This window comes from Mustela lutreola, chromosome 9 (assembly GCF_030435805.1).
Source record: "Mustela lutreola isolate mMusLut2 chromosome 9, mMusLut2.pri, whole genome shotgun sequence".
Taxonomy (NCBI): Eukaryota; Metazoa; Chordata; class Mammalia; order Carnivora; family Mustelidae; genus Mustela; species Mustela lutreola.
In genome coordinates, this window is record NC_081298.1 from 87133852 (window position 1) to 87147581 (window position 13730).

The following is a 13730-nucleotide window of genomic DNA, read 5'->3' on the forward strand; positions in this document are numbered from 1 at the left end:
TTTTTAGATGACAAAGGTTGAATATGTCCATGTCAATGGAAAGGAATAGAGAGGAGAAGCTGCCAGAGAGACTGGATGATGGGTGCCATAGATTCCTGACATGGGCACTGGCAGAGAGCTTGTCTACCAGGTCCACCTCCTGTAACCAGAAGGAAGGAGGGGGAAGAAACAGATGGAGATACAGGAAGGTTCTGAACATCTGGTGGCAGGAAGTTGAGGGCATTCCCATAAATGATGGTTTTTATTTGCCCTGTGAAATAGGGGTTGAGCTTATTTTGGTGGCTGAGGGGCTGTTGGTGACTTTGTTGGTGGACCATGTGATAACATATATGATTTGCCAGTTTTTCTTTAGATGAAAAAAAAATCTATGGTTTAGGTGTGTCATTAATGGGTAGGAGCTTTTGGGTGATCCAGATTTTAATCATTATCTTTAGAAATGTGAAATGAAGAGACGATATGTGAAAATGCCTGGCATTTTCAGACACCATGCAGTAATAAGGGTTTTGTGAATAAGTTTATGTTCTTAGACTATTTCCTGTACATATGGAACATCATTCCAAACTTCTTTAACTATTTATGTAGTTCATTTTCTTTCAGGAGAACTTGCTTTTGTTGAAAAAAAGATCTTTCAGATTGCAATAATCATACCCTTGTGAACTGTAACAGGGCAGGTACTGTTAGCTTGTTTTGGGTATTTGGCACTGCCTCCAGGAATAGCACAAATATGCTACCAAGAACTGGGTTATACTACTGCTAATGGGAACAGTGTGTCCATGACTGTGTGATGAATTCAGCTTTTCTTCTAACTGGAAACTAAGTTGTGAACAGACTTGGCAAGGTACAGATCATGGTAGACTGTTTTTAAAAGGTCTTCTTAAAAATCTTTTCAGTTTTTGCAGAAAAACTAGATTGACATCCTACAGGGAAGAATCTTGTTTAAGTCACGTTCATTAGTATATTGCCAACTACTTTCTTTTGTTCACCGCCCAGAGGAGGTCGGGTATTTGACCAATTCTTTCTCCCAGGAGGAGAGAGCACTAGTGGCCTACCTAGCCTCCTGTGTGTATCTTGTAGGAGCCTCATGGGGTTTGCTCCACTTTCACCTGTCATGGTTGCCCTACTGTGTATTTAGTTGCAGTACAGGTCTTCTTACAACACTGAATTCTCTTCGTGTCTGGGAGAAAGAAAAAGAGGGTGACCAATATTGAGAGCATAACGATTACTCTAGTGATTGACTGAAGTGGCTGAGTCAGAGTAACATTGAGGCCGAGTCTGGCAGTGAGTGGTACTCCCTGTCATCTCTGAACACCACCCATCTTTGCATGAGTAGATGTCTTTGTGCATTCTCCTGGGGCAGCTGAAAAGAGGAGAGTGAGGGGCTGGTATAAAAATGTCTCTGCGACTTAGGTGTGTCCAGGGTAACTTCAGCTGTTGCCAAGCAACTAGTTTCTAACACAGATCCCCTTGGTCCGTGGAACTAAATTGAACTCTGTGGGATTGCTTGGTGAGGTCCCTGGTGAGGGTGTGGACAGACAGCACCACCAACAGAAAGGACTTGTGTTGGCATATAAGGTGATTTATGTGATGGAAAGCAGGGCTTACTGCCTAATTTAACCAGTAAGAAACTTTAGACAGAAAGTGTCCTGGCTTCCTGAAATCAAACGATAGTACCTTTCTTTGCACATGTGTGTGTCTGGGTCTGTTTCTTTGAGCGTCGGGTGGATATAAGTCATGAAACGTAAGTGAAAAAAGGCCCAGTGAAGAGTTCCAGTAGTAATACAGCCTAACGATTCTGGACCCCTCTCCCCTCGTCACAACTGTTACTTCACACCTTGTGACTCTTCTTCCCTTTCCTTCCATGGTTCTGCTCAGTCCTCTTCTTGCTGACAGTCAAGTTCCTCATTGAGGCCTGTTTTTAATTAACTACTAAAGATCAGATATAGCAAGATGAGTGGTATTACTGAAAGCACCTCACAGAGAACTATGGTTCCTTGACATTTGTAGAGGTGCAGTGACTCCTCAGCGTGGGGTGGAAGGTTCTAAATGTGGCACTAAACAGAGTGTTCTGGCCACTCAACTTGATGGTAAACAGGTCTTTCTACTTGTGAGTTGCCTGGGCTTGTGCCCAAAAGCCTTTATTAACACAGTTTTGGAACTTGAAGTTAGGTATGAATCAGTTCATTTTATTTCATACCAAATATTTGAAAAGTAATTCAGAATTACATTTAAAATTTTAAACTCAGGTTTTTAAGATAACAAGCTTGGGGAGATTGGAATTAAAACTAAAAGTAGACTTGATATATCTTTTGGGTGAAAAGTCAAATAGCTTAGTATTAAAATCATTATGAGGCCTGACAGCTTCTTTCACTATCCTAGAATAGGGTTTTAGGATACAAGAAAAAATTTATGTAGCCTCTATAGATTCAGTCATAAGGAATGATCTTAAAGTATTCTAATAGAATGTGTATTTTTAAGCTTGGTGTGAACAAAATGAACTTTTTCTTTAAATACTTTTCATGAACTTTATATTCTTTATGGTGTGTGAATCAGAGATTATTTATCTTAAATATGTATGATTTTGGAGGTTTTTTTCATTTTGGTGAAATTTTAGGCACAAAATGATTTTTGGTCTTTAATTTATCTTCACAGGAAGTGAAAAATTTCTGATAGTGTTTTTACTTAAAGATGCATGCCCTAAAGGGAATTAAATAGCTAAAAATTAAACATGGCTCCCAAAACTCACTTTAATCCTATGCATGTTAGTATAACAAACATTTCTTTAAAGATTAGAATGAAGATATAATCCAGTTTACATTATTTGCTTGATTGATTATTTGCATTGTTAAGTTTGGGAGAATTGACATTTTTACATTAGTAAGTCTTCTAGTTTATAAACATGATAAATACATCCCTGAATTTGTCTTTTTTTTCTCAAAAATGTTTTATGTTCAGTGTAGAACTCTCATATCTTTTTAAGATTTATTCATAAGAATTTGTTATTTTTCATAGTGTAATGAAAAGTAACTTTTTAATCCTAATTCTTCATTATATGTAGAAACAGTTCATCTTTTTAAACCATCTTTAAGCATTTCCAAACATACAATTCATTAGTGTTAAGTACATTTACAGGACTCTTTGATCTTGCACAACGAAAACTGTTACCATTAAACACCTCCTCCTTCCTCTCTACTCCAGTCCTTAGGAACCACTGTTCTACTTTCTGTCCATATGAATCTGACTATTCTAGGTGCTTCATATAAGTTGAATCATAGAAGTATTGGGGTTTGGGTTTTGGGTTTTTTTTTGATATGTGAATGGTTTATTTCACTTTAACATATTCTCAAGGTTTATTCATGTTGTAGTACACATCAGAATTTCTTTCCTTTTTTAAGGTTGAGTGATACTCCGTTGTATGTATATGCCACATTTTGTTTTATTCATTCATCTGTTGATGGACATTTGAGTTACTTCCACTTTTAGGCTATTGTGAATAATGCTGCAGTGAAGATGAGTGTATAAACATCTCTTTGAGAACCATGCTTTCAGTTCTTTGGGGTATATATATCCATAGGTGGACTTAGTAGATCAATGGTATTCTATTTAAAAATTTTTTTAGGAACCATCATACTTTTTTCTTTAACAGCTGCACACCACTTTACATTCCCACTAGCAGAGTCCAAGGATTCTAAAAGTGGATGTTTTTTAAAATATTGACCGTGTATCTTCAATGTTGCTATGTTCACATTAGTCTAATAATTTTTTTGTAGGGTCTTTGGGTTTTCTTTATATAAAGTCATATCATCTGTGAGTAATGACAGTTTTGTTTCTTTTAAAGGATATATAAATTGAATACTATATGACAGTGAAAAGTAATTACTATAGCTTCATGCGTTAATGTGCATTCTTTTTTTTTTTTTTCTTTAAGATTTTATTTATTTATTTGACAGAGAGAGATCACAGTAGGAGAGAGGAAGGGAAGAGAGAGAGGAAGGGAAGCAGGCGCCCCGCTGAGCAGAGAGCCCGATGTGGGACTCGATCCCAGGACCCTGAGATCATGACCTGAGCCGAAGGCAGCGGCTTAACCCACTGAGCCACCCAGGCGCCCCCGTTAATGTGCATTCTTAAATATAACACTGAATTAAAGAAGCAAGTCAAAAGTTTAGAGATAAAATTAAGTAAAATATTATTATTATGGATACATACATAGGTGGTAAAACTAAAGTATAAACATCAAGATGTGGTTATACTGGCGTGGAAGAGAATGTGATCAGGGACAGACTCAAAGGAGGCTTCTAAGTTATGGCAGTATTTTTTTATTTAGGTTATTTGACTGTATGTATTTTATAAACTTGAATGTATGGTGTTTCATAATGAAAATCTTTCAGGTAAAATTGGGAAATGTAGGCCTGTCTCACCATATGTAGAAAAAAACTTCTTTTATGTATTCTAGTTTTTAAAGGTATATTAAAGGAAGCATTAAATAGGTAAAAATATTTCAGAACTAATAATTTTACGTAAAATGAATGCATGGACTCAAGGGAGTTTTAGTTAAATTTTCACACCCTTTTGAGCCCTCTGTAAATATTAGATTCTTATTTGGAAGTCAAAAGTAACTGCTAAATGGAGATTCTTGGCTTTTAAAAGATAATTGGAAAATAATTGGTTTGGTTCCATTTGCTAACTCTTTTGAGTAAATGTAACATGCCCCCAAAATTCTCCTAACTAATAATAGACTATTTGAAGCCATTGTATCACAGTGGCATTCCTTTTACTGACTGGTTGATTTCAGTAGCCCTGCTGATGAAAGGATTATAAACTGCCATGTTATATTAGGGTGACAAGTTCTAGCTCTGTTATCTCCTCTTAGTTTTCCTCTAGTATAGGACTTAAACTGGACTTCTTCTCTCAAGCAATATTACCAGTTTCTTTGACATGCTGAAGAAACGGTGTTCAGGGCAGTGGGATCAAAACATCTTTCCAGGAATGCCAGTCAGCTAGGTCACAGGCACTTTGTGTGTGTGTTGGGTATCCCAAGTTGTTATCATCCATATGTTGTCCTCACCTGGACTAAGAGCTTCTAGAGAAGCAACCGGTATAATCTGTGTTCTTTCCTGCCTCCCCATCATCCTTCTTTTCCTTGGTGGTTAGCATCCCAGTACTTGGGCAGCACCCACTGAGGGCCATGATGCCCCCAAGTGTGACCCCTCCTCTCTCTTTCCCTGTCACTAGCCCTCTTTTAAGTATGAATGACTGCTGAAGACTGACACTTACCCAGGAAGATTGACGATCCTACCACATTAGGAACTAATTCAGAATGAGCGATAATTAGGTGGTAGTCAGTGAAGAGTCTTAGAGAAGAGTGCTTATTTCTCAGCATTTACACCAAGCAAAAAGTGCATTCATCTGCAGTGGGCAGTTAACAGAGTGTCTTGCGAGGTAGATGAAATAAGAGTCACAGACTAGTTTGTATGGGGAGAACTGCAAAGAGCAGAAATCATGTATGTGGTCAAGAGTCGACATAGGACATGTATGTGTGTTTGACCAAGCATAAATGGATTTTTGCCTCCACAGCCTAGTCACTGGAATGTGAGTCCATCAACTCCTTTCCCAATTACAGACCTTATCCACCACCCATCCACACAGCCTCTATAGGCAGCAGAACAAAAACAGCGTAGCTCATAGTGAGCACTTACTATATGGTTGTATTTCTTCAGTCCCCTCAATTGCTATGTGTCCTACACCATGATGATATAACTGAAGAGGACATTTGATGATGTATTCCATTAAAGAAGGATAACAACGACAACAAAAAGCCCTATAAATGGTTAGAGAATATGTTGTGATCTTTTCAAAAGCTTCCATTCTTGCTGTAAGATCTTTAGACTTGCTTGTACCTCTGCTTTGAAGAAAAGAATTTGGGCTCCCACTATGTGGTTGTTCCTGTCTAGGAGGGAGAAGCTGAAGAGTAATGCTCTGTGCTCCCAGAAATAGAGAGGGTCCGTGGAGGAAGGGATTCTCGTCAGCCTTAGTTCTTACCTTTACTACCCCATCAGGATATTATTTGGAGCAGTGAGAACACAGTTTTCCAATTTTACCTTCTATACAGTAATCCCTGAGAGTTAAATTTTTAAGGAACTCTGTCCTTGATACATACCTAGAAATATGGTAAAAAAAAAACAGCATGCCACGTCTTCCTCTGAAGACTTACTTTTGAATGGAGGAGAAAAGAAAGGAAATTTAGGTTTTGGTTTCTGCCTCCTTGAAGTATATATACTTTTCCAGAATTGAAATAGATCCATACACCACCACAATGAGTTTTGCATACCCCATTTACTATACCAATGCAAATGGGGAATTCTAAATTTTTATATGTAGTCCAAGTGACTTAGATGTCCTCAACAGCCAGACAAATATTTGTAGACTCTAACTTTTCCTCCTTCTTGTCCTCCTTTGTAATGTAAATGAACCACTGAACTACTTCGTGCAAGAGCAGTTGCCTATAAAGTATTTGATTTTGTACCAGGAGGACTTGTGATATTAAAGGGAATGTCGTTGAAACTTCCCGTGGAGAAAAGCAGAATTCTTTAAGGACACATGGAAAGAACCCTGTGATTGACTGAATTTAACTTCTCATAAAGCTATTTGAATTCTGTAAATTTTTAAATTTCAGATTCAACCCTATGAAAAGATAAAAGCCAGAGGCTTACCTGACAATATATCTTCCGTGCTGAACAAGCTGGTGGTGGTGAAACTCAATGGAGGTTTGGGAACCAGCATGGGCTGCAAAGGCCCGAAAAGTCTGATCGGTGTGAGGAACGAGAATACCTTTTTGGATCTGACCGTTCAGCAAATTGAAGTGAGTAACATTCAGCCTTTCTCATGAACTACTAAAACCAGTTTTAGGTTATTATAAATGTTACCTTATAAAATAACAGACGTGGACTTGAGCTAGTCAAGGAGCTTGCTATCTTTAGTTTATTAGTATATAAAAAGGTTTGGTTTCCCAAGGGCACATCCTTAGGATGATGTAAAATAGAAGCTTTTGATCTTTAAATAGCATTTGTGGTTGTTGAAATCTCTGGATCTTTTTGGATTCTCCTTTGATCGCCCCACCACTCTCCTGCCTCTTTCTGATGGCGGCCTTCTTCACAGCTGGGATGATCTGGTTTTATTAACCCCTTCTGGTTGGCAGCCATGGATGCTAAGAACTGTCCTTGCCTTCTCTCTTACGATAAAGTCGTTAATCGTGGACCATAAGTTCTTCAGGGGCAGGCTTCTTCATCTCTTTGTGTCTAGTGTCCAGTACAGTGCTGGCAGCTACCGCAGTAACACCAGCAGCAGCAGTGACTAACATTCATCTGGCAGGTACTGCACACAGTATTATTCTGAACTCTTTTCATGAATTGACTCATTTGTTCCTCTCAACAACTCTGTAAGATAAGTACTCTTTATGTTATCATCTCCATTTTACAGATGTGGAAACCAAGGCACAGAGAGGTTGATTTACTTGCCCAAGATTCCCTATGTGAAAAAAGGGCTGTTTGACTTCTGAGAACTTGTTTTCTTCTTCACTCTGTGTTGCCTCTTAACTCTTCCCAGAGATTGAAAAGATTTCAGTTGGGGTGTGATTCACAGTTCTTGACATTAATCCTGAGACTAGAGAACCATGTCTTTGTAACATTTGTACTTCCCTCCCCACTGTGCTCTGAACACAGAGTAAATGTTTCGTTAGCATTTGCCTGTCCAGTAAGGCCACAGGGCACTGGCTGGGCACACAACTCCAGAGTTGGATTGTGGGGGGTATCTGCCACCTCTCCGGCCCTTAGTTCAGCCATTTGTATATTGCAGACAATAGTTTCTATCTCAGAGGATTGTGATTTAATGAGCAAGTCCGTGGCTTAGCAAAATGTCCAGCTTATGCCAAATATTTGTATTTGGCTACATATAGGTGATGTTTTGGATACTTTGTGATTAACCATTATGAGTTTTACATTTTTAAGTGAAAGAAAAGTAGGTTTGGGTAATCTGATTATTATTTTCCTCCCTAGCATTTGAACAAAACCTATAATACAGATGTTCCTCTTGTTCTAATGAACTCTTTCAACACGGATGAAGATACAAAGAAAATACTACAGAAGTACAATCACTGTCGTGTGAAAATTTACACTTTTAATCAAAGCAGGTACAGTAAGTAAAAAGTAAAAATAAAAAAAATTCTGGAGAGTGTTACTCCCGGAAACAAAGATTGCTTTGTCTTGTTTAAATACAGCAGCCTCAAGATACACATTTGCCAAAAACTCATGTTTGCAAATCTTCAATGTCTTTAAAGGATGAACACTTGTTTGTAGATAGGTGATTGTTACAGTCACTCTCTGATTCTTCCTAAGAGAGAATCTGCTTGTTCCATGTCCAGAATATTTGAGGTTGATATAGATCTTTGTTTTCTGAGGGCATATTTGGGTTCCATGTGGGTCTATGAAAATTTTTATATGTTCTACGGTATTGATCATCTTCTTTCATATGGGAAGAAATTTATTCAATATCCTGTATAGGCTTGGGGGAAATTTAATAAATCCTGGAAAAAAATGTTACACTTTGAGGAAAGGAAAGGCAGGCATACCTTGTTTGATCGCACTTCAACTGCGCTTTGTAGATACTGCCTTTTTTTTTTTTTTTTGCAAGTTGAAGATTGTTATACACCTGCATTGAGCAAGTAAGTCTGTTGATATTGGTGCCACTTTCCAACAGCATTTGCTAACTTTGTGTCTGTGTCACACCTTTTGGTATTCTCACAGTATTTCAAGTGTGTTCTTTATTATTGTATTTGTTATGATGATCTGTGATCAGTGATTACGACTTGCTAAAAAGCCAGATGATGGTTAGCATTTTTGAGCAATGAAATATTTTTTTAAATTAGACTATGTATATATTTTTTAGACACAATGCTACTGCACACTTAATAGACTATAGTATAGTGTAAACATAAGTTTTATATGCACTGGGAAACTGAAACATTTACTTCACTCACTTTACTGCAACATTTGCTTTATTGCTGTGGTATGGAACAGAACCTGCAGTATCTCCAAGATATGCCTGTAGAAAGGGACTCAGATGATGACTTTAGATAAAGCCAAGGCAACTAGGGAACTAAGTTTTCCATCTAGGGATGAATATGGGTCTATATGGGCTTGTGCAGAACAGGTATTTCTGAAAGTTTTACCATTTGTTGTTTTAATCTGTTTTTTCATGGACACTTTGCGTGTTGCAGGTGCTCTGCCTCCATCTTCTGGTTGGTGCTTGGTCTCTTAGTGCTAGCTCCTCTGTTCCCCCTGCTCCCACTGCCAGTCCCCACACCTGTTCTCACTAGCGGCAGGGAGCAGATGTCCCTGAGCAGTAATCTGCTGTTGACCTCTGGGAAAGAAAGAGCACCACCCCTGAATATATGTTTGTAAGAATGGGCAGATTTTTCCAAAGTTGGAGGGAAAAGAATAATTCCATAACCAAGGAAGTTTGAGAAATTTACTTAATGTGTATTTCCTCTTATAGTATCATAAAATCTGTTGACTCTGGAAGTATTAGGTGTCCTCCCATCTTTATGACGCTGGAAATTTTTTTGCAGCAAATACTGTGATCTAGGAAACTGATGATTGGACAACACAGATAAGAGATTTTCTTAAACAGATTTACCTATGATTAAATTACTATTGATATACTGAAAAGGAGGGAAGTTTTATTTAACTTTAAACATACTGTTTTACTGGAAGATCTGGAGTGCTTTACAGAATTGATATTGAAAAAGACCTTGGTTTATTGTGTGTGTGTATGTGTGTGTTTTTCTTTTTTAAAGGTACCCAAGGATTAATAAAGAATCTCTACTGCCTGTAGCAAAGGATGTCTCATACTCAGGGGAAAATACAGAAGCATGGTACCCTCCAGGTCATGGTGATATTTACGCCAGTTTCTACAACTCTGGTTTGCTCGACACCCTTATAGGAGAAGGCAAAGAGTATATTTTTGTGTCTAACATAGATAATCTGGGTGCCACCGTGGATCTTTATATTCTTAATCATCTAATGAACCCACCCAATGGAAAACCCTGTGAATTTGTCATGGAAGTCACAAATAAAACACGTGCAGATGTAAAGGTAAATACTGAGAGGAAGCAGTTCGGGGATTCACATCTTCACATTGCATAGGTTATGTAGTTCAGATCTTTTTTTTTTTTTTAATTGGTAAGTTTCCGACAGAGTGAGATAGTATTCTGTAGAGTACCTTAAGTTCCACCTGAAATAAATTGAGATTTAACAGTATTGTTGAGTAACCCATATGGACTATTTTAACTAAAAACAGTTCCACATGTATTTATAGGGTAAGTGAAAACACTTTCAAATGTTTTGTTCAAACCGTTTATATTCTTCTAGTTTGGTGCTTAAAAGTATTTATTTTATTTTTCCTTTAGTGAAAATTTACTATTTCTGTTTCTACCTGTGCATTTTTATATGTTTTTTTTTCATCACTATAATATCTCTGTAGTTGCCAAAAAAATGTTTAACTTCGCATGTTTAGTGGTCATGAAATGGTACACAAGGTTTTACTACTTAGCCACAGGGAGTAAGAGAAATGGGCAGTGTATGAATACTAAAATGGTTAGTCTCTTTGTTGGGTTCTATGTGTCTTGCAATGCCCCCTGACACGCACATAAATTTTCCCCTCTCCACACACTGCTGTGGCCTCATGACTGTAAGGACATCTCTAAGCTGAGGCTACTCAGGGGGTCACTTCTAACCCACTTGTGCCTCTGTCTTCCTTTTTCTCTTCTTATCCCAGAGTCAATCAGAGCAGAGTCTGAGGGAGTAGAAGTTCTTTAGTGATAGATGGTGGTTTGGGAATGAGAGAAATGGCTGTTCCTGTAGACCTTCGAAAAGCGAAGAGGACTCTGCTGTACTCCCAGGGCTTTTACTATGGACAAGAGGGTGGGTTTACAGGATAAAATGACAACCTGAATATTTTCTTTGGCTCTACCATTAAATGTATGTTGCTGTGTATCACAGATTGAATCAATGCCAAAACTTTTTATTTCTGGGGGATTTTATCCTCAGTGTCTTTTCTCTAACACTTTCACAGACTAGAAATAGTGTGGTATGGTTGTAATTGGGAGACATGTGGAGGTACTCACACACTCTTCTCTGCCTTTCTAGGGTGGCACACTTACCCAGTATGAAGGCAAATTGAGATTGGTGGAAATCGCTCAAGTGCCAAAAGCACATGTTGACGAGTTCAAGTCTGTGTCAAAGTTCAAAATATTTAACACAAACAACCTGTGGATCTCTCTTGCAGCAGTTAAAAGACTGCAGGAGCAAAATGCTATTGATATGGAGATCATTGTGAATCCAAAGGTAAGCCAGAGGTACAGCCCTTGCCTCCTTATTCCTAAGATCACAGTAGGTAGGCTACACATAGATCCACTGCCCCCTCTCTAGAGCCCATCTATTCACAGGTCCCTCTTTTTTGCCTAGTAAGTCACTCCAGTTCCTGGTCCTGTCTTTCAGAGTTAACACCCATCTCTTTACTGTGCCAAGCCTTGGTGCTCTTACTTGATGCAAGGCTGTGGTAGTGACAAGAGCACGGGGCCCAAAAGTAGAAAACCTACCTTGGGTTTGTTGCTCTGACACTTAAAGGTTTGGGCCACAGGCATCTTGCATGAGTTTTCTGTGAACCATCGGTTCTTTATTGTAAAACGGAAACATGACTCAACAGGGACGTTACAATGCTGAAATAAAAACCATGTATGTCTAAGCACCAGTACCTGACATTTAGGTACTTGCTAAATGTCACTTCTCAAAATTCTGTCTCCTTCAGGGGATCTGTGAGACCACTCCCCCAATTAACCAGCCCACATGGAACTAAGTTGCTAAAACCTATTTCTTCTCTCCCCCTGCCCCCTTTTCTTTCTTACAGACTTTGGATGGAGGCCTGAATGTCATTCAGTTAGAAACTGCAGTAGGGGCTGCCATAAAAAGTTTTGAGAACTCTCTAGGTATTAATGTTCCTAGGAGCCGCTTTCTACCTGTCAAAACCACATCAGATCTCTTGCTAGTGATGTCAAATCTCTATAGCCTTAATGCAGGATCTTTGACAATGAGTGAAAAGCGGGAATTTCCTACAGTACCCTTGGTTAAATTAGGCAGCTCTTTTACAAAGGTACGTAAATATATGTGTGTGTGTGTGTGTGTGTGTGTATATATATATATATATATATATATATATATGTATATGAATTTGTAGTTCTTAAATATGTAAGTATAAAAAAGGTTGGAATGATGTGAATTGGGGTCTAATTACAGTCTCAGCTGCTGACCTATTAAATCCTCTTTGAGGTCTTTTAAAGGGAATCAACCATAAAAGATAAAGATGTAACTTACTTTCGAAATCTGATTGCTAAAGAGTGGAAAAGAACATTTAACTTTGGGACATTTTACTTTATGTCTCCTGTAAAACTATTCACTGTTTTCATCAGTGGGAGAATGTTAACTCTGTTTGAACAAATATTGAGCCCCTACCATGTGCTGGGCAGTGTTGCAGGTGCTGCAGAGTTAGCAGTAAATAAAATGGACTAAAATCCTTGCCTTTATGAGTATTCTAGCAGGGTAAAAATGATAATAAGCAAATGTATGTCAAGTGATAGAAAATGCTTTGGAGAAAAACCAAGCAGGAATAGGGAATGTGTGGATGGGGTATTGTTGGTGTAATTTTACACTGCATGGCCAGAGATGGTCTCACTGAAGAGATTGAGTGCACCATGCAGGTATCTGGGGTGAAAAGCATTCATGGCAAGGATAGGAAAACCCCACCCTACCATGATAAGCGGAATTCAAAACATTTCATCATATCAGATATCCTGAGGCTCATGAAGTGTGACAGAGTAAGCCTTTGTGGCTGGCCTGGAGTCATGCTAGGCCCTCCAAGTCTATTCTAATCCTGGCTGTGGGTTCGTGCCACCAGGTGGAGAGGTATGTACTGCCTCTTATATTGATGGGGAATGACTCTGGGTCCTGTGGGTGTGTTGCAATTTCCAGGATAACTTCAGGCACTTTAGGACTCTCCCTGTTTTGGGTGCCTCTTACCAGCCTGTTTGAGCTGGGAAAATCCCAGTGGTACAAAGACCCACCATCTTCCCACATCGTGAGAGGGTACTGCCAGCCATTTTTCTTTCTTCCCTTTCTTGTCTTTTTTTTTTTTTTTTTTCTTTAGAAACAGATTTTTTGACAGAAAGAGAGCACAGGTAGGCAGAGGGAGAGGGAGAAGCAGACTCCCTGCTGAGTAGAGAGCCTGACATGGCTTGTTCCCAGGATCATGACCTGAGCAGGAAGCAGATGCTTAACCAGCTAAGCCACCCAGGGTCCCCAGCCATTTTTCTACCTAGCCTCACCCTTTCCCCTTCAGGTCCCCCTCACTCTTCATAGCCTCTTCAATACTCTGCAGGAGATAAGAACATTAGCTGCCCAAATTCAGAACTGGGGGCTAAGTGGGCATGGCTAGTTGCTCTGAGGAAGAAAATGTTTTAGGGACTTGACAAAGCACAATATGGCTGGGGCAGAGTAAGCAAGTGAGAGATGGGGATAGTAGTTGGGTCAGACAGGAAACAGTCCTAATATGTAGAACTTTGTAACTGAATATTAGAAATGCGGGTGGCTTTTTCTTTTCCTGGTAGATGGAGAAACCATCAAAGA

General features: G+C 38.9%; 1 protein-coding gene across 4 annotated transcripts in view; it reads left to right on the plus strand.

Annotated features, from left to right (window-relative positions):
- The window catches only part of UGP2 (UDP-glucose pyrophosphorylase 2), a 69031-nt gene that overhangs the window by 51275 nt on the left and 4026 nt on the right, over positions 1-13730 (plus strand). For 3 of the 4 annotated variants that reach the window (XM_059187819.1, XM_059187817.1, XM_059187820.1), the window contains exons 4-8: positions 6671-6856; positions 8049-8182; positions 9848-10145; positions 11199-11396; positions 11959-12201. In XM_059187819.1, the coding sequence (XP_059043802.1) occupies positions 6671-6856; positions 8049-8182; positions 9848-10145; positions 11199-11396; positions 11959-12201 (1059 nt within the window). The remainder of the gene's footprint in view (positions 1-6670; positions 6857-8048; positions 8183-9847; positions 10146-11198; positions 11397-11958; positions 12202-13730) is intronic. The other variant, XM_059187821.1, reaches the window with a different exon arrangement.